Source organism: Grammomys surdaster, unplaced genomic scaffold (genome assembly GCF_004785775.1).
Source record: "Grammomys surdaster isolate TR1022 unplaced genomic scaffold, NIH_TR_1.0 371, whole genome shotgun sequence".
Taxonomy (NCBI): domain Eukaryota; kingdom Metazoa; phylum Chordata; class Mammalia; order Rodentia; family Muridae; genus Grammomys; species Grammomys surdaster.
In genome coordinates, this window is record NW_021604790.1 from 2041196 (window position 1) to 2066696 (window position 25501).

General features: G+C 50.4%; 2 protein-coding genes across 2 annotated transcripts; both read right to left on the reverse strand.

Moving 5' to 3' along the window:
- Positions 1-4016: 4016 nt before the first annotated feature.
- Positions 4017-8591, reverse strand: Sost (sclerostin). The gene is made up of 2 exons (XM_028780721.1): positions 8331-8591; positions 4017-5849 (listed from the first exon to the last, which is right to left on the reverse strand). The coding sequence occupies exons 1-2, from the start codon at positions 8548-8550 to the stop codon at positions 5428-5430; spliced, it is 642 nt and encodes a 213-aa protein (XP_028636554.1). The 5' UTR covers positions 8551-8591; the 3' UTR covers positions 4017-5427.
- Positions 8592-12572: 3981 nt separating this feature from the next.
- Positions 12573-25223, reverse strand: Dusp3 (dual specificity phosphatase 3). Its single transcript, XM_028780681.1, has 3 exons — positions 25079-25223; positions 22090-22316; positions 12573-16427 (listed from the first exon to the last, which is right to left on the reverse strand). Exons 1-3 carry the CDS (start codon positions 25201-25203, stop codon positions 16222-16224), a joined length of 558 nt encoding a protein of 185 aa, XP_028636514.1. The 5' UTR covers positions 25204-25223; the 3' UTR covers positions 12573-16221.
- Between the last annotated feature and the right edge of the window lie 278 nt (positions 25224-25501).

Sequence of the window (25501 nt, forward strand, 5' to 3'; positions counted from 1 at the left end):
CCACGTCCAATGTATGCAGGGCCCCACCCCTCCTACCTCTGTTTATCCAATTCATTTCCTTCCCTGTCCCTGTTTCTCCATATCCCGAGCCTTGAATCTCAAGTTTTCATTTCCTGTCCTCTATCTCACAGATGGGGTCATCCTATCCGCCAGCATTGCGACTTGCTTTCACTTCCCACTTGACTCTCAGCAGGCCCAGGAACTGCTGAGTGCATGGGCTAGGGCTCATCCTCAGAGGCTGGTTCAGTAGAAATACTTACTTAGAAGGTAGAGTCCCAAAGGACTGGGGAGATGAAGCAGTCACTAAACTGCTTGCCTTGCAAACACTCAGGCCTGGGTTCAAAGCCCAGAATCCACATAAAAAAGCAAGGCATGCTCATATACGACTGTAATCCCAGAACTAGGGAGGCAGAGATATGCAGATTTACTAGCTAGCAATCCCAGCCCAGTTGGCAAGCTCCAGGCCAATGAGAGATCTCCATGTTAAAAAGGAGGTGTCCATGGAAACGCTACCCTAAGGTTGTCCCTAGGCTTCTGCTTGCACGTGCCCATTCCTGCACATCCATACACATAGTGTGTTCTGTGCAAGCATCCTCTTTAGCCACAAGTCACATATTCCTTGCTCCTTCATCATCATACCCACACTCATTGCATCCAACCAATCCACCCAGCAAGCGTGCAACTGCGGCCCATTAGGTGTCTTCTAAACATCTGGTTCTGGGTGTGTCTAAACGAGCAACACAGAGAGACCTGCTCTCCTGAGATTTGTAGTCTAGAATGGCAAAGGGACAAAAATTAAAATATGATTAACAAACTACAGGGACAAACACTCTGAGTTAGAGGTGGTTTGTTTGTTTGTTTGTTTGTTTCAAGACCAGGTTTCTCTGTGTAGCCCTGGGTATCCTGGAACTCACTCAGTAGACTAGACTGTCTGCGAACTCACAGAGATCTGACTGCCTCTGCCTCCTCAGTGCTGGGATTAAAGGCGTGTGCTACCACCGCCCAACAAAGAGGGGTGTTCCTTATGAAAGATAAATTGAAGGGCTTTGGACTGGTCTGACTGCTTAGGGAAAGTGATCTTGTCTAAGGCTGAAGAATGGACATATTTACAGGCAGGCAGGAAGCTTCCTCAACTCCAGAAAGAGAAACAAGCACTTGGAAGTGGATATCTGGACCTCAGCCACTTCAAAGCAGGGAACACATATCTACTGCCCCACACTGGGACTTTTTAAGGAGTAAAACTAGGGCTGTTAATAATTACACTGGGCCATTGGGTGTCACTGGGGATCACCCTGCCCTAGTCTCACATGTTACTAGGAACATCATGGTCCTATTGACTTAAAGAAACTCTCCTGTCTCTTGTCATAGAAAGACCCTCAACAGTGAGATGGAGAAATGGCTTAGTGATTAAGAGCACTGGCTGTTTGCTCTTCCAGAGGACCCAGGTTCTATTCCTAGCACCCAAACAGTAGCTCACAACTGTCTGTTACTCCAGTTCCAGGGGGTCTAATACCATCTTCTGATCTCCTCGGGCACCAGGCATGTAAATGCTGCATGGACACATATTCAAGCAACAGCACTCATACATCTAAAATAAACTACAAAGAAAACAAGAACACCTTTGATACCTGTGGAACTCTCCCAAGACCTGAGACCTCATGTGCCCTCACATGGGGAGACCAGGGTGCACTCCAAGAATGGAGCAGACCCAAGTGCTGTCATCCTCAGTGGTCAGGAGACAGGGTTGGGGAATTTGGGCTCATGCCAGGGAATCTGTGGAAGAAGTGTTTATAGAGGTTCCAGGACCAGATTTCAGTGTCTGTGGCTCTGGGTCACCGGGAGGCCTCTGCAGGCCGTCTGTCTTCCCTGACACAAGTCCAAGTCATTTCAAGGAAAGTGAGGAACATGGGGACTCTGTGGCTCTTTTGGGTGACTTTGTCTCCTTTATGAGGAGGAATGGTTTGTACTTAGAACAAAAGTAAGGCCTCTTCAAGTAAGAAATGAGTGGTGTGTGTGTGTGTGTGTGTGTGTGTGTGTGTGTGTTTCCTTCTGTCTCTCTGTCTGTTTGACTCTCAGACTATTAATACAAGCCTCATGTCTGGCTGCACCCCAGGCACACGTGCTCCCTGCTGTAGAGTGCCACCCCTCCCAGCTCAGCCCGTTGTTTGTTCTCTCTGATGGGCACCAGCCTCATAGACCCCATGGAGGTAGAATATAACTTTCCATAAATAGACTCTAACCTGACCTACAATTTAGACCTTGGGTTTTTTTTTTTCTTCCCCCTTCGTGGTCATGGGATCACAGCCCAAGCTAGTCTCTCCTGCATCTGTCTGTGTCAGAAAGCAAGGCCTAGGTATGCTCAGGTTTGGGCATCACTTGGACTCTCTGATCCCCTACATCCCTGGCATGTGGTGGGAATACAAGGCCATGCTAAAGGATGATGGATGAGCTTCCTGCATCCACGGGTGGCTACGCTCAGCCTCAGTGTCATTGTGTGAGTGGAGTCTTTGCTCAGAGGGTCTAGGACCCCACCTCCTTCAGGCAACCTCTAGTTGCAGTCTCTCCTGTGCTCCTTCAGGAGCCACTGTTCCCTGGGGACACCATGACACTAACTGTTCCTGCCAGGTTCTGAAGCAGTAGAACTCAACAATATAACCATTGTCTTCACCTAAGCTTATTGGGCTCTGAGGGGCTGGGTAGGTGCAAGTACCAGGAACTGAGCTTGGAATGGTTCTAGGGGAAGCATTTTAATCCTGGGTACCCCTGTCTTGTCTCCTCAGCTTCCATTGCAAGCCTGCCTCTAGAGTCTCCATCCCCTCCTCTGGACCACTCTGCCTTGTGGGGCTGGCCAAAGTCTCCATGGCCTCCTTGCTCTGGGATATTCTTCGGGATGTTTGGATTCCCTGAAGGGTCCTTCCACAGGGAGTCCAGAGGGAGACTGGCAGCACTCAGTGATATTTGTCAAAGACGTGATAATTCATTTGGGGGGATTCCTCGGGAGTTAAAACAAAAAGCCAGTCAGGCCTGGGGATAGAGTGGTAGAGAGCTTGCCTGGCAGGTACAAAGGCCCAGGTTCAATCCCCAGCATGCACACAACATAAATCAAGGATGGAGGGAGAGGTTGAGACAGGGCCTCCTATAGCCCAGGTTGGCCTTGAACTACCAGTTATCTTGCTTTCACCATCCAAGTGTTAGGCTTATGGTATACACTACCCCACCAGACCCAAAAAGCAGGTGCCCCGATGTTGAAAGAAGAGCCAGGTATTGCCTCTGCTTTGAAAGGCTTTTACACTTTTATAGGGGAGATGTAAAGTCCATATTTTGAAAAAGCTTGGCCCAATGATGAACTGGTCCTCAATTGTACTTGTCCTTGCGTTCATTCCAGTATCAAGCAGGGCTTGGCCAGAGTAGATACTATCCCATGACCGAATGAACAAGGGAAGACCTAGAATTAGGAACCGAATAGTGGGGTGGGACATCACAAGAGAGAGGACACCTCAGACACTGGGACAGTCCTAGAAGGTTCAGGGGCAGACGAAAGTTCCACAAACCCTAAAGAGAGGGGAGGAATTCAGGTGGTGTCTGCAAGTGGAGTCAGCTGACCGAAGAGACAGGTATATCCGCAGGGCCATTGGGAGTCGGTAGGAGGGCTTGAGGAAGTGGGAGATGAGACGCAGGAACACCTTAGTGGGAGAAGAGTCTGTGCAAGGAGGAACAATGGGATGACCTGGAGCAGGAGAGTGGCTCGGTGGTGAAACTGGCACTTTGGGAAGACAGTGTGGAGAGTGGTCTGCTAAGGGGAGGGTGGGATGAGGGTATGACAATGACCCAGCAGGTGAATGAGAACCAGGCTTGCAAAGGAAAGGATGAAGGTGACTTTTCAAAGGAAACACATAATTGCCACAAGGGCTACCAGACAGCAGCCAGAGGTGTCTTTGGGTCTTGTGACCAAGGGAAGGGAGTGAGGTGACAGCCGAGACACTGTGTGTGGTTGGCAAAACAAGACCACATCCTCCTGCTCGAGATTCATTGTCTTTATTAACAATGCCTCTGGTCGCCAAAAAACCACACGTGATTCACCAAGCGATATTAACACTGCCCTTCTCTACAAGAAAAATGTTGGCATGAATAACTTAAAGGAGAAAATAAATATGTCACAGAACTCTTTAAAAAAAAACAACCCACAGCTTTCAGTCTGGTGGATGAGTCCCACATGGAAAGTTCGCCAAACCTACCAGCCCATCCCCAAGGGCTATCCCCCACCCCCGCCCGCACCGCTCCATGTGCTTCTGTTACAAACATTCTCCTCCCTCCCCTTTTAAGAATTAAAATCTACCCAGAAAGTAAGAGGTGTCTGGAAACAATTTACAAAAAGATTGTGGGTGGCGCTGTGGCGCCTGACAGCTTCTCAGCATATGTACACTTACTTGAGCCCCCCCCTCCCCAGTATTACTCTTTTTAATGTAAGATATGCCATCTTGGAGGACAGCGTGAAGAAGCTCTGTTTCTAGACAGAAATGTGTCCGTGGGTGGCAGGCGGGAGGAGGTGTCCTGGCAAGGGACAGGGATGGGAGGTGACTGGCAAGCCCAGTTTCCTTTAACGACCTTAATCTGTTGTGTAGAAAATCTCTTTAAAATATGGCAAGGCAGCTGGGGGTCAGATCTGATCTTCGGGGCCCGGGACCGTGATTTCTGTCCCTTCCACCATCTCTCGGACCCTGGCCTTCCCTTTCCCAAATAGGGATTTGAAAGCAGATTTGAGACGAAGGAGTGGAGAAAGCCAAACACCTGGGGAGGCCAGGCTGAGAACCAACAGCTTCTTCTAGGCGGTTACCCACCACAATCTCTCCCCTACCCCACCCTCTCTCCTCCTCCTCTCTCTCACCTGCCTACCTTGGGGCACCCCAATACTTGGAATCTCAGCAGAGTCCTGGAGTCTGATCTCATCCCGGTCCCTATTTTACAAAGGAGATGGTACCAAAAGAGAACCTCGTGACCCAACCTCATACTCAGTGGCCAAGTCAGGGTCAGAAACCCTATCTAGTGCTGTGCTCGTGTTCTTGCCCGCGCGGGCTTTACATTGGGGTGGGGGGAGTAGATCTTACTGTACTTCCATAACCAGTCCCAGGTCTTTCGTTGCACACTCCCTTCCCTTTAAGGTGGAAACAATGCCTTGTCCTGTAGGGGACGTGAGGGTAGAAGGACACCCCCACCCCCACCCCGGGCTAGGCAGAGTGGCTCAGTCTGGGACTCAAGCTCTCTCTCCTGGCCTGCGGGAACCCACCCCCACCCCCACCCCGCTCGCAGCGGTCTCTACGGGCTGAGGACTCCGCAGATCTGGAAAGTTTGGCACCCCTGGCCTGGGCTGCAGGCTTTACACTGAAAACGAATCGGATCGCGCGGGGGCTGCGTTGGCGCGGGCGCACTCTAGTAGGCGTTCTCCAGCTCCGCCTGGTTGGCTTTGGCTCCCCGGGCGCGGGGCCGCGGCTTGCGACCCTTCTGCGGCCGCGCGGTCTCGGGCCCGAAGTCCTTGAGCTCGGACTGGTTGTGGAAGCGGGTGAGGCGCTTGCACTTGCACGAGGCCACCAGACGCACCTTGCGCGCGCGCGGCGCCGCGCCCCCGGGGCACAGCATCTGCACCCGCTGCGCGCGGTAGCGATCCGGGATGCAGCGGAAATCCGGTCCGTTCGGGCGCCACCACTTCACGCGCCCGATGGCATTGGGTAGCAGCCGCGCGGGGCCGCACTGACCGGAGCACACCAACTCGGTGACCGGCTTGGCGCTGCGGCACGGGCCGTCCGTCACGAAGCGGGTGTAGTGCAGCTCGCGGCAGCTGTACTCGGACACATCTGCGGGGAGAGGGATACCTGAGGGACTGCAGCCTAGGCTAGCCTGGCCTGCTCCTTCCACCCCTCTCTCTTTTTCCAAACCTGCCCTGCGCTTTCGAATCTGCGTGGATTATGGGAAGGACGCACCGGGTACTTTTGGAGCTTGTGGGGAGCAGGGAGATCCCGCCCTGGCTGCTCTCTGACCTTGGAACCCAGGGATGACACACTGGCGCTCTGTCATTTACTTTCTGTGTGATCTGTGGGCAGGGTACTTAACGTCGCTATTCCCCACAACTGTAAAATAGGTTACCTCAGGATTCAACGACTTCATCCACTATTACACCGGTCACTATGTGGCATAGAGTCAGAACTGGCATGTTTTGAGATTAGGTCTTTATGTAATCCATGCTGGCCTCAAACTGGCTGTGTAGATGAGGATGGTCTTGAATTTCTGAGCGCCTATCTCCACCTCTCTGGTACTAGGGATCCCACCCAAGGCTTCATGCATACTAAGCACTTTTCCAATTTAGCTCCTCATCCCCAGCCCGGCCTGGTAGCGTCTAGCCACACATGGCTCTGGTCCCTCCTAAACTCCTTTACCAGCCACTGGGGCAGGGGCGGGGTCCCAGGAGATGGAGAACGGAGTGGAGGTTAATTGAAGGTAATAAATCAGGACAGCTGCTATGGAGGCGCGGGTAGAAGGGCAGGTGGTGGGGATAAGAATTCATTAGACTTGAAAGCGACCAAAGGCAGCATGTCCAACCCCCTCATTACCACAGGTCCAGGCGGAGAAAAGAACGTGCCCCAAAGGCAGGGCTGGACTGCCTGACGCCCCTACCTAGGATGCCAGCACTTTCTGGCTCCCGCAAGGGTGAAAGTGATTTGTTATAGGACCCCAGGTTGGGGATGCGTGGGGGCGGAGGGGTGGGGGCGGAGGGCCAGTCTCTCTTTACTAGCTACTTGCTTAAGCAGCAGGTCGGAGTTCTGCCCCCAAACCTACAGCTTCTGGTACCATTGGTGTTTGTTTAGCATCTGCTGTATACCAGGCTCTCTTGTTCTGTGTACCTTGACCTGGTAACTTGTTGGTGACTGGATCTGACTTGGAGTCTGTTCTCTGAGGAAGGAGATTGGGTTGGATACCCAGCCATATCTTCTGGGTCTGTTGCCTGGCCTCATCTCCTATACATGCCCAGGCTATAACTCCTACCGTGAGCTTAGATGGATGGGAGGCTTTAAATTAACTAATCCATATGTGGGTCCTGTCCACCTCCAAAGGTTTCATGGTGTCAGAATCAGTATGACATAAAAGAATTAAAAAAAAAAAAGTCCCAGGACCCAAACCGGAGGGACAGAGGCCAGGACTTCACCCCCCCAGGAGGCACAGCAGGGGAGGTGCAGCCCTTGCCACCCTCCTGTGGCTGGCTTAACTTACCCCTGCAGAGGTGGTCTGTGGGGGCGGCCTGTTTGCCCAGGGAAGGACTAGTTTTGGGGCTTTCCAAGAATAGTGCCCTTAGGTAAAGTACTTCCTCTTGGAAAACGTGACTGCATTGCATGCCTCTTTGGGGTAGCCCTTTCCCCCCATTCCCTTACTGGCTAGGAAACAGGAGGGACAGAGTGTGGTGGCCACTTGGAAAATGAACTTTCCCACTCACACAAATAGTGGCCAGCAAGGTCCTCACTCTGGAGTGTCCCTCCAGCTGCCACCCCAACCCATTCATTCCTGCCAGCTCCATGCTCGATCCCCCAGGCATCTCTCTGGGCAGGCCTGCCTCCACAGGCTCTGCTGTCCTCGGGGATGAGGAAAGCTGGGGTCAGGGTGCAAGCGCAGGGCAGATGGTGCCACCTGTGCCCATACAGGGGAGGCTTCACTCAGCTGTCCCTCATGTCACATGCTAAAACCATACCTACAAACCCTGTTCTTTTAATGCTAGTCCACTGGGCTCATTAGGCAGACCATGGGCAAGGGAAACTAACAGGATTCTTCCTGGCTCCAGGTTTCCACCCAAACCCAATCTAGGGTTGCCTTGCATCTGGATCAAACCAGCTTCCAGTCTCAGCTCTTCTTACTCCCAGGTGACTTTATCTCAGGAGGCTTGGTTTTTCCACCTTCAAGCTAGGGCCTTCTTCACCTCCTGGGGTGGTCATGTGGGGTATAATACAGCCATGGCATCTGGCATCCAGCAGGTGCTACCAGCCTCACCTTGTCACCTCCCCGCTGGTCAGCAGCTAGATCTGACCTGTGTCCTCATCCTCAGGAGAGTCTCTGCCTGTGTTAATGCCACCTCTGGCTGACCTCAGCATCCACCCTGCCTTGGGTGCTCACTGCCAGCCCCCAACCCTGTCCTCCAGATTCTAACGCCGTGCTAGTATTCTTCCAGGCAAGTCTGTACCTCCCCTGATGTGGCAGAGGCTAATCACCCACACAAACCTCCAAAGAAGATTCTAAAGCCACCCAAGTCACCTCCCAGGACCCCCACGCTAACATGCTCCTCCATCCCATACCTTTGGTGTCATAGGGATGGTGGGGAGGTCTGCCTCCATTCTCAGCCCGGTTCATGGTCTGGTTGTTCTCTAGTTCCTGAGGAGGCTCGGGGTACCCTCCAAGCCCGGGGATGATTTCTGTGGCATCATTCTTGAAGGCTTGCCACCCCTGACCCTCCGCAGCACAGAAGGCAGCATGGGCAAGCAGACAGACGAGGCATGGGGCTAGTGAGAGTTGCATGGTGCCAGACGGAGGGGGCACTCAGTAGCACAGGCTCCGGTCCCCAGCCTAGATACGGTCGCCTTTTTAAAGCCCCCTCTGCCTCATGCCAGCCAATAAGGATGGGCTGGAACAGGGCTGGTCCCATGTTTCCTCACCCTCCTCCCCGTGGGGGAAAGGGGTGTGCTCAGTGTCAGCCCTTCCCAAGACTTCTCAAGCTCAGCAAACTTCCAAATTGCTGTTGGCACTCCCAGGTGACCGGAGGAGTGGGGGTGGGGGTGGGGTTGGTGGGGCAGGGACAGAGCCCATTCTCCCAGCACCTCCCACGGGCAGACGGCTGTGGTTTTTCAGATATCAAAATGAGCTTGGCTTTTAATTGTCTGGCTCCCTGGGCCCCTCAGGCATTCTCAAAACAAACTGTGGGCCAGCTTAACAAAGGAAACAAGTGGAGCTTCTGCAGAAGGCAGAATCCATCGGACCAAATTCCTCTAGCCAAGTTCATTTGTTACCCCACCAGCTAATGGTCTCAATTAACAGTGTCTGCTCCCCCTCCTCACCCAGAGGCAGAGAATGCCTTTTTTATTGGGAGGGGGTCTGAGAAATTTACCCTAGGGTCTCATGCTTGCTGTGTAAGGACTCTACCACTGAACTCTGCCCCAGCCCTGGGAAGGATGCTTTTAAAGGAATCCCATTGGCCCCAACTCTGTGTTGCTCAGCACCAACTATTCTGACCAAGGAAGCCTCTCTTGGATTTCTCTTCAAAACCAGTGGGAGAGGTCCAAGGCCACCAGGCAAGAAGGACCTGGGATCCGTCACATGTGATTCTTAGCCAGAGAACTCATGGTGACTTATAGGCTGGTGTGCCCAAGGCAGTTCCTTCTCTGGCCAACACAGAATTTCATTTCTTAGCAAAAATCATTTCCCTACCATTTCTCAGCTTATTACATTCTCTCTCTCTCTCTCTCTCTCTCTCTCTCTCTCTCTCTCTCTCTCTCTCTGTGTGTGTGTGTGTGTGTGTGTGTGTATGTGTGTTAAACACATCTGTGTGGATGCGTGGGAGACCTGAGGAGGTGTGTCTTCTTCAGTCATTCTCTCTAGTTATTCCCTGAGACAGGATCTCTGACTGAGACATTTAGGTTAGGCTGGCTAGCTGGCCAGTGAGCTCCCAGGATCCACAAGCCTTTTCCCCAAACTCTGAGGTTGTAAGGTTACTTTTCCACATGGGCACTGGGGATTCGAACTCAGGTCTTCATGCTTATACAGCATGCACTCTTACCATGTCATCTCCCCAGCCTCTCATTATATTATCATAAACAGCTCTGGATCCTAGATGAAGGATCCAAGGGAGACACACACACGTGCACACACACACACACACACACACACACCAGGTGAGAAAGCCATTTCAGGACCATCTAAGCACAAAGAAATCCAATGCTCAGCCTGCAGTATCAGGAGAGCCATGCCACAGAGAGAAGGAGGGAGGGTTCACACCTGAGGTGCAAAAAGAGGAGGGACTGGCGGAAGCTTCACTGAGTTAGAATGTTGGAGGCCGCCCCAGCCCTGGAGGAAGGCTGGGAAGAAGGCTGCGGTCCACCTTGCCTTGGTATGCTAACTGGGCAATGAATCAGTGCCGTCCACCTGCAGAGCCTCTGCAAGCCTCTGCCACCTGCCTCGACTTGTATGTGGCCTGTCCATCTGTGGCGATCTGCCTGCGTCTTCCTTTTCATCTTCTGTCACCCACACATCAATGCAGCTGCTCTGACAGCTTTACAAGGCAGACAGAAGTCCCCTCAGGAAGGGGGCTCTGATACCTGCTTCCTAAGTCAGTTTCCTTCGGGGCAGACAAAAACAGCTGTGGCCATTGTTGGGGTGATCTATCTCTCCTACCAGAGCTGTGGCGTTGTTAGAAGCTGGCCCTTTTGTCTGTGACCTCCAGTCTCTCTTTCCTCTGCTCTGGAATGTGGACTGTTAACCCTGTCGTGGCCAGAAAGCTGTCCTGTTGCTGCAGACTTGGGAGAGGGCAGCTCCTGGCTGGGATTCTGTGAGCACTTTGAATGGTTCCTCACAGCACCATCTGCTGATGGGAGATGATGCTCACCACCTTAATCAGAGGTGCGACCTGTCCTTGGAACACGTCTGCCACCTGCTGGACATGGAGGGGAAAATCTGTCGACCAGAGGATGGTCAGGCTCCAGATTTTGTTTATTCGTTATTTTATCTGTAATTGAAGTAGTGTCAACAGGAATAAGAGTATACAGAGAAACTGAGCCAAATGACCTGTCTTCTCGGCCAGTGGGTAGCCCTGCCCTTTCACAGGATGGCTCTGAGAGCCTGCTGTGGTGCCTGCCTTCTGTTTTGGGGTTTTGGTTAGTTGGTTTGGCTTTTGTTGTTGTTATTGTTGTTGTTTTCTTTTTTCTTTTTCTTCATCTGAGGTTAAGTCAGTGATTGGTGCATTTACTTAACACAAAAACCTTATCATCTCCCAAGGTTAAGCTGGAATCAAGCCCCAGGCTCAGTGGATCCCTGTTGACTGCAGTTTAAAGTATTTCTGGCCTGCTGCTCTCAGCGAGGCCACTGTAAACACTCTTGTGTGATGTAATGGGTTTGTTGTTTGGTTTGGTTTGGTTCGGTTTGGGGATGATCTTGCTGCACAACCCCAGCTACATCCAAACTCCTCCTGCTTCAGCTTCCAAGTGCCATAGTTACAGGTGCACGCCACCACACCTGGATAGGTTTTTTATATTACTTTTTTTCTTTATTTTGAGACAATCGTAAGTTGACATGTACTTGAAATAACTCAGAAGGATTTTATATACCCCCTACCCATTTTCCCTCCACGGTACCAGCTCACCAAAGATACAGCACCACAGCCAGGACATGCAGTGCACCAACAAACTCACATCCCCCCTTACTTACCTAGTGCTCGCTCACATGTGTGCCTACACCTACCCATGACACATGCTTATGCATTTGCTTCTACACAATTTTACAAGATTTGCCTACCCACCACCACAGTTAAGATGAAGAACACCTCTCTGGCCCCAAGGATCTGCCCTGATGTCTTTTTCATTATTTTGAAACAGGGTCTCATGCACCACAGGCTAGCTGAGGCTAACCTTGACCTCAGGTCACCTCCCGGGTGTGGAGATTATAGGTACACGGCACCAAAGCCTGTTCTGTCGCTCTTTGATGGAAATGTCCACAGGCCTCACTCACCCCATCTCTCAGCTCACAGCAACCACTGATCTAACCTCGATTTGCAAAATTTTTCAACTTGAAAAATGTTATGCAGATGCAACCAGTGCAGCCAATGCCTGGGGTTGTCTCTTTCCACCCAGCATAACTCCCTGGAGTTGTTCAGTACATGGGTACAATGACTGGTATGTATCCTCCATTAGTGTCCTGCAAAGAATTTTCACTGCCCAAGTTCCCTGTTCTCCCCCCACTCATCCCTCTCCTCCCATGCCAACTCCTGGCACACACTGAGTTCTTTTCTGTCTCTACATGTCTTACCTTAGCCAGAACATCACGGGAGAGACTTACACAATACGCCAGATTTCCAGAGTGGTACCTCCAAGGGCTAGATTATAGGTGGTGTTTAAAAGACTTCGTTTTATTTTTAATCATGTGTGTATCTGTATGTGGGTTTTTTGCTTAAGTGCAGATGCTCGTGGAGGCCAGAGGTCCCGGATCCTCTGGACCTGAGGCCACCCAGCACAGGTGCTGGGAACCAAACTCAGGTTCTACACAAGAGCAGTGTGCACTTTTACCTGGAACCATCTCTCCAGCCACCCAGGTGATTATTTTTAAATGTTAGAAAAAGGCCATACTAGAGTGGTAGCATATGCCTTTAATCCTAGCACTTAGAGGCAGAGGCAGAGGCAATCAGAAGTTCAAGGCTAGCCTTGGCTACAGTTGGAATTTGAGGCCAGTCTGGGCTACCTGAGATCCTACCTCAAAACTAACAACAGCACCACCACAGCAGTTAGAAAAAGCACACATAACAAGCCCAGATATACAGAAGGAAACACAAAACAAGCTTCTTTGTAAGGTAAGACATTTATTTTGGTTACAATTTTATAGTGCATTAACACTGGTGAGACAATAGATATTGAACTTTTCTTTTCCTCCCCAGTGGCAGGAATTGAACTCAGGGCTCCCCATGCTAGGCAGGTGACAGTGCTCTGCATCACTCCTCCATCCCCTTTCCCCTGAACCTCTTCTGTCCACAAAATTGCTTTTTACAAGTTACCCTAACAGCTGGCAGAGGAAAGAGAAACACAAGTTAAATATCCAACCATCCTTCTCTCTACTCTACGATCAGGATAAAGTCTGTTAAAGAATTATGAAAAAGAAAATTTCCTGTGAGAAAATCTCTTATCTTCATATTTAAGATCAGTGCTTATTTTGATTAAAACATTTAGCGTCTTAAATACTATGAGCAACTTCATGTGAACCTGTGGCTAAAAAGGCACCAACCTCAACAGTGCCCCCTGCTGGCCATGGCATTATTCATGCCCACTTCCCTGGGGGTGCTAAAGGCCAAGTGAGGATTATTAAAACAACTCAGAGAGCTGAAGCCCAGAAGAGCCTTAGTGTGGGCCAAAAGAGTTCTCTCATTTGGAAAGTGTTAGTCTGTGCTCTCAAGATAATGGAACAGCAAGGACACAGACCTACCTCTGGAAAAGGCAGGCAGACTTTAAGATTGACAAGAGAAACCATTTTTACATGGTAATTTTTACCTGGGTTTTTATGAGTCACAGAAAGTGACTAGGTCTGAGGAAGAGGGAGGGACACCCTGAATTCCTATTCCATCACTTTCCAGGGATAGAACACTTTCCAGGATTCTCTACCCCACCACCCTACTCACTGGCAGGCATGCGGTTGACTTTACCACAACATGGGTATTTTACCTGAAGAATAGTAGCTAATCTTATAAACACGGGGTAAAGCCAACCAAGAAATGCTGAACTTTCAACAAACAGCCCCAAAGGAAAACCAGGAATCTCCCAAAGGCCCTTTTCTTCATGTTCCCACAAAGAGACCTCTGGGAGGTGCTAGTGACTGTCCTGTGGCTGTCTTATGGAGTAGTCACTCAGATGAGGCAGGGGGAGGGGAGTCCAGCCTCAGAGTGGAGAGTTCAACACCACATGTCACCATGCGTTACTTGGACAAAGAGAGGCTGTGTCTTAACTGACTAGGGACCCACAATTTTCACTTCCTTCTCTGGAGATGGCTCAAAGTCATATGCAGGGCACTCGGACATTGCTGGGGGCTGGTTTCAGGTCCAAGACAACAACAGCCCAGCTTCCTCAAGCAGCAGGCCTGAAACTACTTCTGCTTACTTAGCTTTAAAGAGCTGGCAACTCTTAATTATCTTGAATATTTTTTTGTTTTTTAAAAACAGGATCTTAGCTAGGCAGTGACGGCATACGCCTTTAGTCCCAGCTCGCAGAGGCAGAGGCAGAGGCAGAGGCAGGCAGATCTCTAAAGTCAGCCTGGTCTACAGAGCAAGTTCCAGGACAGCCAGGGCTACACACCGAGACCCTATCCCAAAAACCAAAAACCAAAAACCGTAAACCAAAACCCAAAACCCAGGATCTTGGGATGGTAGCCTGGCTGGAGTCTTGATATGTAGACCATGCTATCCTGATCTTTCAGTGGTCTTTTTGTCTCTGCCTCCCTTGAACTGGGCCTGTAGACATAGTGTAACCATGCCCGGCTAGCCAAATGTTTTTGTTTTGTTTTGTTTTGTTTTGCTTTGCTTTCTCCTCTCTCTTTCCCTCTCATAACACATGAGTAAGTTCTGTCAACTTAACAGGGTTATTTTGAAATGCAAGCTGTATTAAGCAAGAAAGCCACTTGAAAACTACAGACTGAAGTACACAATTTGGCTATTGCCATTTCATTCTGGGAAAAAAAGGTGACCTGCCCCATGTGTCCAGGGCTGCTATGGTCACACAGAATAGGGGATAATGACCATCCAGGCTGCACAGCTCCATTCCTGCTGTGATCAGAGGTCTTTACCCTGGGAGTGACACCCTAAGACAGTCTGCTTCTGCTGGCTCTTGCCAGATGCTCCTCAGGAGCCCTGAAGAAGGCACATCCTTCACCTCAACCACGAACACTGCTGAGTCTCACACTAAAAGCTGAATTTCAAACATTCAACAAAAATCCCTGATATTTCTTTCCCTCCAAGGAAGATTTCTCTGCAAACTTCTGTAAGACATCTTACAGGCAGGCAACCAGGCTGCTGGGATCCGGGTGCCCCAGGACAACAACTCTCTATATACACAGGGTACTCAAACAGCTCAGGTTCTCATAAAACAGGTTTTTATGAGACGCCTATGTGCCAGGTGCTGGGGTGGTGGCTGACAGCCACCTCCCTGCTCTGTGTGACCCTGGAGACATACAAATAATGAGAACATGAAGTCCCAAGAAGATTGTGTTCATTCTCTGGCAAATGTGCACACACACGAGGTCTAGCGCATTTCAAAAACCATCCTTAGAAAAAGTTCTTTAAAAGGCTGTTTTTTTCTTTTCTCTCTCTCCAATAAAAGAGGGATCCATTTCGATGATGCCATCAAGTCTCGTTTCTGTCCAGCGAGTTAGTTCCAGAGATCCTGCACAAACACCGTGGAACCTTCAGAGTCTCCCGTAAATGGACAGGGTGAGCAGAGGGGCCTTTCGTTTTCCTTCTGTCCCCAAGGGGACAGGCACCCCCAACATATGCACCCATGCACACACCCATGGACACAAGCTGTAATTGGCAGCTTTCTCCTAATTACTCTTAGAATAGCAACCAGGATGACAAGCACTTGGCATGGTGATTTGAGCTCACCAACACTATAATTCAGGATAAAACCCTTGGAATTCTCCAAATGGAGGTTTTGTTTGTTTGTTTGTTTGTTGTTTTTAATAGGCTGGACCTCGCACCCTGTATTCTAAAAAAGAGAAAACCCTGCCCAAAGCATCGCTCTTCTAACAAGCAAAGGAACAGAGCCATCCACAGGTAAGCAGCAGATACGGAACGTCAGCTCTCCAACGAGGCACACTTTAAACATTCCAAAGAATCAAGATAGCCCTCTGGGAAAACAGATTTGCTTACCCATGGGCCCCTATGTAGTATCTTTAATTCTAAGGAAATAATTAAAATGCAGCTTTTTATCTTTTTCTTTTTTGGAAATCCAGTTACTAATCTATCTCCACTCTGCTCAGAACTCACACCATGCTTCTGCCTAAGCAGGCTGTGTTGGGCTGTGAGGACCAGCGACAGACGTGGAGCAAGCAGGGCCTGTGTTTGCATAGTTCCTTTACCGGGTTCATGGTTCTGGACCACTCAGGAAGAACCCAGGTGGGGAAGGGGACCATGAAGCGTGCCTGTGTCTTGGGCCATACACCCTTACAGGCCTCCCACCCTGGGTCACTGAGATGTATCTATGCCACAGGTTTTCTCCCTGAGCCCCACCTCAGGGAGAGACATAAATTACAGGATAGGACAGCCAAGGAGCAGAATGGCTTCCTCAGCAAGCTTCTTCATGTGCTCCCTAAGGGTGGAGTGGCCACGAGACCGGAGTGAGACAGACATGGGCAAGTGCCTGGTAGTGCAGGGAGCAGGGTACACTGTTTCCTAAGCATGGCAGCCAGGGTCCTCCTAGTCAGACCTCTGCAAAAGAGGCTGTGGGCACCCTAGAGTTTCACCTTGCCCTCCTTGGCTAGTCTGTCATTGAGCTGGCAGAGTTGGGCCAGGAAACCATCGTTGGGGCCGATCTCACGATTCTGTCTCACAGTACTCAGCGCAGACTTGACATCCATCTTGTGCCGTATCATGAGGTAGGCGATGACTAGCGTTGGGGAGCGGCTGTAGCCCTCACGGCAATGGACAAGCACCCGCCCTGCAAGAAACAGGAGAGATGTGTGCATAGCACCATGCTCCCACCCAGAATGACCAAACTGTGTCACCAGGGATGGCAGGGTGTGAAGAAGTCCTCCACCACCGGGAAACTGGCAACATTTACTCAAGTTGAACACCTGCGCCCCCTACTGCCCAGCAATGGCATGCCAACCCATACACCTTCGCTGAGAGACAAGGACCTCAGTGTCCTTAAGCAGTACTTCACAAGACTATCAACAGTAAAATGGGGAAATAATACATCTTTCTAAAAAAGAATTACTGATCTAGGTAGGGAGTGGTGAGAAGGCTCAGTGAGTAGGAGCCGATGTCCTCCAGTCCACATGATACAGAGAACTTTCTGTAAGTGGTTCTCTGGCAAGCCGGAATAGCTCAGTTGGGAGAGCATTAGATTGAAATTGTTCACTGGCTTCCACGTGAATGCCCAGTTCAGTCATCCCTTCATCCCCAGCGCGTGCACGCGTGCACAAACACACACACACACACACACACAATCAAAAAATTGATGATTTAGTCAGGCGTGGTGGTACACATCTGTAATTCCAATACTCTGAGAGGCTGAGACAGGAGTCATTTTGAACTGCAAGTTCAAGGCCAGTTTGGGCTACTGAACAAGCCCCTGCCTCAGAAAGAGAAAGAAGATGGAGATGGTTCAGCAGTTAAAAGTGCTTGCTTTAGATCCAAGTTTGGGTCCCAGCACCCACATCAGACAGCTCACAGATGCCTGCAACTCCAGCTCCAGGGACGCCCACACCCCTTTCTGGCCTATGTAGTACCTGCACGCATGTGGCATACCTATGCACACACAAACAAATACATTAAAATATGTTTAAAAAATGAATGTACTACAGTGGTATGTGATAGCAGAGACGGAACCCAAATACTCAGAGTGAAAGGGACCAGGAAGAGGTGCAGGCTGTGTGATTCTGTTGACATAAAAGTACGCAAAATACACACTGCTCTCCAGTGACAGAAAGCAGAGCAGGAGGTTCTTGGGAATGGACGGTGAAGAGTACAGGGGACATGACAAATGTGAAGCGATGGTCACATTCACTGTCGCAGTTGTGGTGATGGCTTTACAGATGCTGCTTGTGCAAGAACTTAATGACCCCCATATTAAATCCATTCATACACTTTCCTGAATCCAATTATATCTCTGCAAAGTGTATTTTAAAAGAATGGATTTCAGGGATGCAGAGATGGCTCAGCAGTTAACAGCACTTCCTGCTCTTGCATAGGACCTGGGTTCGGTTCCCAGCGACCATGTCAGGTGGCTCACAACCTCCTACAACTCCAGTTCCAGGGGATCATATGCCCCTTGTGGCCTCCAAGGGATCCTGCACACATGAGGCACATATAAACTCATGCAGGCACACACATGTGCACATAAAAATAAATAAATAGAAAAGCATTTTTAAAAGAATGCATTTCCAATGCAAATACAAACCACACACACACACTGACAATGCCCTCTTGTAGCTCCCCAAATTTCCCTCCCTGGTATCCCTCCTCTGTTCTCCCTGCATCCCATGCTGCCCTCAGCCTGCAGCACATCCTTTCCTGCCCACCTTCCTGCAGACTATGAGCTGTTTCCACTGCCACATGCACAGCTTCTGTTTCTGTCTGTTTCACTGTTCTGTCTGCATCACCAGTGAAATGGAAACTCAGAATTCTTCAAGGGCAAGGAAAGCAATGATGGGAAGAAAGGGAAGGGAGAAAGAAAGGAAAGAAGGGAAGGGGAGGAAGGGAGAAGCCAAAGGTCACTGTCAGGAAAATCTCATCACACTGCAGGGAGCCATTCCCCTCACTCCCTCTCCCCCACCCTCCGCAGAGGCAAAAGCCCAGCTTCTCTATCCACCTGCTCCCCACACAGAATGCTTAACTCACTTGCCTACCATCTCTTGCTTGCACTTCTCCATGCTCTCCTCCTACAAACGAAGCTTGCCCTCTACTCTTGCCGCTAGCTGCCATTCCACACTCCACCCGGCAGCTGGGAAATCTTTCCAGAACACCTGTCATCATTCCTGGGGCAGAGTCTAGTCTCTGAAGTGTGTCTTACAAGGCCTACTGCCCACCCCTCTCTCCTCAGCCTGGGCTATGCAGTGAGATTCCAAGATTGCCCCAGATACATAGCAAGAGTCTGTCTCAAAAACAAAACAAAACAAAAGAGACAGAAACAAAGCCCCAGGCTAGTGCCTGGCACACAAGAGCACTCAATAAACATCACCCAGTACTGGGAGTCCCCCAGGGGCCCCAGCACCTGCGACCCTGCAGGCTACACACAGATCCACTCTCTCTCTGTAGTTCTTCCAGAGCCAGGATTGATGCTCTGCCATTTCCAGTATCCACTGGGCATCATCCCTCTGCTGAGTGAGTGAATGGCCACCACCTACACCTCCTCACAGGCATTATTTGGAAAGAAACTGCTAACCCAGAATTAACAGCATCTCCTCTGCACCCCTCATCCTACTCTAAATGCACCTCTATTTCCCCAGATCCTCCTACATCAGGAGATGGGAGCCCCCCCCCTACTTTCCTACCTTTGTCTTTCTGGGTATTACCTAAAGTCCTCAGTGGGTTTTTTTTCCTGATCCCATTGGACAGTGGGACCCTCTACAGGGCGGCCACCCTCCTGCTTCCCACTGGGAGCATGCTCAGTTACAACCAGGACACAGAGCCTAGCATGCTCCAGGCCCAGCCCACACAACACCTCCTTCATACAACCTTAGGTCCTCTCAGAAGCACATGATGGCTCTCTCTTATACACAAACCCAGGCTCCTTCCCCACTCCCTGGCACACATGCCTGTATGTGCGTGCATGTGTGTGTGCCTATTCACACTTTCTGTGAGCTCTAACGTGCACTCTCCTCCCTTTCTCTCTTTCAAATTATGTGTGTGATTAGCCTGAGTGTGCATACATGTTTGCATGAGTGCATGTGTATGTTCAAGTGCACACATGTGTGTGTGCGTGTGCAGACTCAAGGTTGACATCGACTGTCTTCTTCAATTTTTTATCCTTTCTATGTTAAGGCAGGCTCTCTCACAGAACCCAGAGCTCAGTATTGTGTTATTCTGGTTAGCCAGCTCGCTCTCATGATTCCCTGTCTCTGCCTCCCGAGTGCTGGGATTACAGGCAGGCCACACTGCCCATCCAGATTTTAAGAGTATTCTAGAGATCCAAACTCTAGTATTGATGGTTAGTCACCAACACTTTAGCTGCTAAACTACCTCCCCAGCCCCCAACTCCTGGTTTTCTTAGTAACGGATTCCTGTTCCCTAAAGTCCTGCAAGTGGATAAAGGCCAGTATCCATGCTATCTTCGAAATGTGCCCACAAGGCACAGGAGTTCTGGGGATGCATCCTGATTGTTCAGCAACCACCTGCAGTGAACCCTGTATTCTACACCAGCTGCTGAGGAGAAACGGGACACTATGCCTAGTGGTAAGATATAGGTAGGGTTTGCCAAAGGATGGGGAGAAATGAGCAGGGAACGTTCCACACCAAAGATCCAGTCTCCCCACAAACCAAGACGAGAGGTCAAAACAAGTCAGCATACATTCCCTGTAGCCTAGAAAGAGGAAATGAAAGCAGAATGCTCCAGAGTTCCCTGAATGGGGGTGACGGGGATGACCAACCACTGCCATGTGAGAGGGCAAAGCCTCACTCCCTTAACTAGCAGGGCCATGTTCTCCCTCTATCCAGAGCGAGAAGTGCAGGATGGCTGGAGGGGAAAGGCTTGGCTTGGGTGTGACAGGGATCAAGGAGGACCAGAAGGCCCTGGCTGTAAAGTCCACAGCTTTCCCAGTCTGTTACACCTTCAGCAAGATTCATCCTCGGGATGCTGAAATGACCCCTATTCCAGCCCCCTACCTCCTCAAGCTGCTTCCAGAGAATTGCTTCCAAAACAGAATTGCCAAAAGCTGTACATTCTGTAACATATGAATCTCACAACCAAAACCTTAGTAGTATTAAGACCCTCATATCTTAGGCGCACAGAGCGGTTAAGGATGAATTGTGTTCCTTCTCTGAGTAGGTGAAAGACAACTGTCTTTTATGAGTTAATTTGATCAATAGCCAATTGTAATAAACCTTCATTCATGCCATATGAAGGAGGGTATTCAGAATCTTAAAGATTCCATGACCAACAAGATTTATTGTCTAAATTTAGCTGAAGTTTTGGCTAGAGACATTTTTAGGTCTAAGCCAGTTACTGGGCTGTTGCCATGGCTTGGAGGCAGGGGGATCAGATTTAAGAGCTGTAGGAGAGAAACTATCCACTAATGTATGTGGAAAGGGAAGCAGCCCTACAGGGGAGGTGCCCAGAAAGTAACAGGGCAGCAAAGATAAAATATAAATTTAGAAGGTGTTAAGCCAGGAGCGACAGAGAGAAATGAGTGGTAACCGCGGGGAGGTTTAGAGGTGCCCAACCACTGAGCTAGTCAAGGTATATCAAAATTAGTGTGTATGTGTGTGTGTGTGTGTGTGTGTCATTACCCAGAGAGTTCTTGGGTGGATGCCTCCCACATGCAACCTGTGATCTACTGGGAGCCAAAGTGGTTTAATGAATTCACCATTACACCAGTCAATAGAACTTCTATAGGTCTAGTGGGTAGGGAGTTCTCTTTGGGAATCACTCAGACAGGGAAGCTGCTGTGTACCCAGGAAGCCTCTATGGGGCACAAATAAGGCCAATTACATCTGCAGATGGCCACCCTTCCCCCTCAGAGGGAGGAAGATGTGATGGGAAGAGCCCAGAGAACCTATCTGCTCTGCTGACATCTGCCCTGTGGCCCTCTCATCCTTCTGTCCTGTCTGACCAGTAGCCAGCCTTCCTTCAGCCCCACTTTCTGTCTGCAGCTGCAGGGAGTGAGTGGCAGGAAGATTTAACCCGGGATCTCTAGGTTGCTGACCCTGAGCCATCATGGCCACTCATTTCTCTGGTGAGGTGGTCACTCATGAATGCCTAGCCAACAAAAGGGTAGGAAAGCCTCGCCGGGGGAATTCTGGGAAATGGCTCACTTGATCAAACAGGCTGGGGATGTGGCAGAGTCTTTATGCTGTTCAGGTCTAGGTGTCTAAGTTCAGATCCCCAGCACCCAAATAAAAGATTGGCATAGCAGCACACCCCTGCAGTCCCAGGGCTAGGGAGGTAGAGAAAAGTGGATCTCTGGAGCTCACTGGCCAGCAGCCTAGATAAATCAATGAGCTTCAGGATCAGGGAGAGATCCTGCCTCAAAAACTAAGTCGGGTGGGGAGTGATTGAAGACATCGTTCAAGTACCAACCTATGACATGTGCACATACACACATACATACACACATACATACACACACACACACACACACACATGCATGCACATATACATATATATACTCATACACGAATACACAGGAACACACTAAATTAAAGGGAAAGAAGCATAGCTACCTAACTGCTGCACTCTGTATGTCCAAAATATTATTATCCATTGTCTACGGCATAGACTCTATGCAATAGCCCCCAGAGGCTCACATGTAGGACACTTAACTCCTAGTTAGTAGCATCTTTTGGAATGTTTCTGGAGCCTTTTTCAAGTAGGGCTTCTTTGGAGGAAGCAGGTCCCAGAGGGCTTTCTTCCCAGGAGTGCTGGAATATAGGTTCCTTACCATTGTTATGGGCCAGGGCCTGGTCAATGAAGTCTGCGGCCCTTTCAAAGTAAGCACTGAGGTTGAACTCCTGTGTATCATTGGCCTTGATGCCTAAGTAGGTGATGCCAGAATCCTTGTAGAAGCTAGCACTGGTGTTGACGTGCATGAAGGACCTGCCCTCGGCAGCATTCAGGACGTGGGTGATGCCCAGTTTCTGCAGCTGGAGGATGTCCTGAGCCACAGACCTGGATGGGAGGCAGTAGCGGAAAATGAAGACACAGTTTTGGAAGGAGGAAGAGGAGGAAGATCTGAGTCTCTTGGCAAAGCAAGGAGCCTGGATCCGCTGTCTCCTGTGGCTCTTCCTGCCTCATCTCGTGACCTTTCCCCTCACCCCAGCCATATACAGTTACCGGCAGCTTCCCCAAATAGACATGTGGTCCCACGCCCATGTGTTCTCTCTGCCTCCCTTCCCCACCTTCTGCGTAGGCATTTGCCTCTCATCTTGCAGAGCTCTCTGCAGGATTTCCCCAGCTCCTTCCAGTGTGTGTGTTGCCATTACAGGTCCTATGCTGTGAGGAGAGTACAGACAAGCTATAGAGAGTCAGGCATGGTAGCACACACCTGGAATCCTAGCACTCAGAAGCCAGGGGAGAAGAATATGAGTTTGAGGCTAGCCTGAGTTTACCCAGTAAGACCCAGATTCAAACAGTGAAACAAAAGAAAAATAGACCTTAGAGTCGGAACGTCTGGGTCTGAATCCAGCCCTGCCATTTACCATGCAGGCAACCTTAAGCAAGCCACTTAAAACGTTCCGTGCCTCAGTTTTCCCCCTCTGTAGAATGTGGATAGCAGTGCCAACGCTTGGGGGATGTCCTGAGTGTTTAAGGGGGATGCTCTGTCAAAAGCCTGATACTTTGATGTTTATATCCCAAGGCTTCAGTCTGTCAGTTCTCTGAGGAGTCTGTCATTCAGTATCTTCTTTGGTGACTGTCACAGGGTAGGTACTGAATAAATGGCCGGTGAATGGGTGAAGAATGAAATTTTCATGTGTCAGGCTCCCTGAAGGATCAATCCTGCCACACTGTTATTAGCTACAGTTCTGAGGCTCCTGCCCAGTCTCAACACTAAAGTATGATGGGAGTTAGAAGGTGCTTTGACTGAATGGTCAAAGGGGCCCTTCGATTTCCCCTCACAACATCCAAATTTAAACAGCAGTACCTTACAAAGCAGTGTCTCCTGAATGGTCCTGTCTACCTGTCACGGCAGCCCCTAAGAGAGGATAGGAGGGTCCCCAGTGAACAGGGCCTAAATTCTGCAGGACGGGAAGGAGGGGGGGATGTACATGTGCTCACGTGGGCTGCTGATCCAGAGTGAGGAGGAAAGCAGAGTCCAGACACTCAGCCACAATCTGCCTCCCACCTCCCTCTGCCTCTCACGCCCTGAGATTGGAAAATGCAGCTCACGCAGATTCCCTTACAGGCCTGAGAGGATGTGCTGGAAGCCCTTTTGTCCAGGAGTTTTGGGTGGGTGAGGGAGCACAATTCTTGGCATTAGGTAAGCAGTTGATCCTCCCAGCTGAGCACCCCCCATGTCAAGGTCAGATTTGCATAGAGGGCAAAGGATGTGTTCTCATGGCAGCCATCATTCCTGACACTATGCCTAGGGAAGCTACTAAAGATAAACTCAACTACCTGTCCCCCAGCAAGCAGGCTCCTGAGGCTGCCAAGACCTCTGGCTTCCTGAGTAGCTGGAGTAGGGAGGACTGGGAGAGGTTCCCTAAGACTACACAGTGACAGAACCGGAAGCTGACCCTGTGAGTCTGTTTAGGACTTGCTCATGAGCAAGAACGCACAGCCTTGTTGACAGAATGCTGAATAGTGTGCCCATATATCTCAGTTCTCGACCACTAATTCAACAGTCAGCAAATGCACTATCATTACCACCACCATTCCGAAGAGTGAACGTCATATGGTGTTTGGCACATAGTAGGTGCTCCATATGGAAATGAGGGGTGCAGTGCATGCTAACCTGTCCCCGAGTGTCTGGGACCAGTCCTGTGAACCCACTCTGGCTCTGCTGCAGGCTAAGCAGCAGGTCCTAGGTGCAGGACAGCAAACACACATGTAAGACATTGAAAGACCCTTACAACCCCTGAACCACCCAGGGCCATCGATTCCTGGTGTGCAAAAACAGAGCTTAGGACTTTGATAAATGGGGTCTTCACACTCATGAAAATCCAACGTGAACCATCCTGCAATATGGGTCATGCCAGATTTTCTCTCGGTGTTAATACTGGTTCTCTCCCACTGCTGAGAAATTCTTATTAATAGCATGACTAATTATATATATATATATATATATATATATATATATATATATATATATGTATATGAGATCAATAATATACACATTTTAGTGATGTGATTAGGAGGAATTTTCAGATGGCTCAGGTCTTTATCATTTTGATTTGTCCCATCTAAGTCAAACTCTTATCTGGAGAAGCCAGGAAAGCCTTGGCTCAGCTACTTCCTTTTCTAGGGTATTTTAGGGTATTTGGATTTCCTGACACAGACAGGAAAAGCTCCACACCCGGATTGTAACGTCATCCCGTTGCCATGGCAACGGAGGCAGACATTCCACGGTGACCTCACTGCAGAACTAGGCAGCTGTCACATGACGCGCGGCCAAGAGATAGCCCTGCCACCTGTTAAGAGAATGTGGTAGCCTTGACCCCGCCCAAACCCAAGCCAGAGCTGGTAGTGGCGGAGGTCAGGGCCGGGCACTTTGGTGGGGGGTGAGGGGCGTCTCAGGGCATGCGGAGTCCCGCTCCTCCGCTTCATGCGCGGAGAGCGGGCATCGACTCCAGGCTGGTCCCCAGCACCGGCTCTTGCTCTCAGGTCGGCGACCGCGCCCAGGGTCCACCCCGCCCCCCATGGACCACTCCAGTCCCCGAGTAGTCCGGGGCGCCCGGGGAGCGGCTGTAGAGTCAGCCTTCCCAGAGACTCACGCGTTGCCCACGTAGACCCTCGGGATGACCTCGTTGCAGGGCTGGCTCGGGAGGCTGTAGCAGCCGCTGCCGTCCGAGAGCAGGTCGTTGAGATCTTGCACCGAGAGCTCAAACGGGCCGGACATGGCGGCGGCGGGGCCCTGCACGCTGGGGCAGGAGCGAGCGAGGGGGAGAAGCCGGGTCAGCAGGGCGGGGCTGCCCAACCGGGAGCCACCCCGTCCCGCCCCGGAGGCGGGCCCACTGGGTGCGGGAAGCTGCGGACGCTCAACGTTGCGTAGAGGACACGCGCGACCGACCCACGCGCCGCAGGAGCCCGGGGCGCGCCCCTGGCCGAGTTGTCGTCACTCCCGTGTCACCCGTACTCACTCACCCTGGCTAAGGCTGTGGAGCGCAGACACTCCACTTACTGAACTCAATGTGGGA

Coding starts and splice junctions, on each gene's coding strand:
- Sost (XM_028780721.1), bottom strand. CDS start 8,550: ATGCAACTCTCACTAGCCCCATGCCTCGTCTGTCTGCTTGCCCATGCT. Junction 5,850..8,330: donor CCATCCCTATGACACCAAAG/GTATGGGATGGA, acceptor CTCTCCCCGCAG/ATGTGTCCGAGTACAGCTGC.
- Dusp3 (XM_028780681.1), bottom strand. CDS start 25,203: ATGTCCGGCCCGTTTGAGCTCTCGGTGCAAGATCTCAACGACCTGCTC. Junction 22,317..25,078: donor AGGGTCTACGTGGGCAACGC/GTGAGTCTCTGG, acceptor CCTCCCATCCAG/GTCTGTGGCTCAGGACATCC. Junction 16,428..22,089: donor GGCCCTGGCCCATAACAATG/GTAAGGAACCTA, acceptor TGTTTCTTGCAG/GGCGGGTGCTTGTCCATTGC.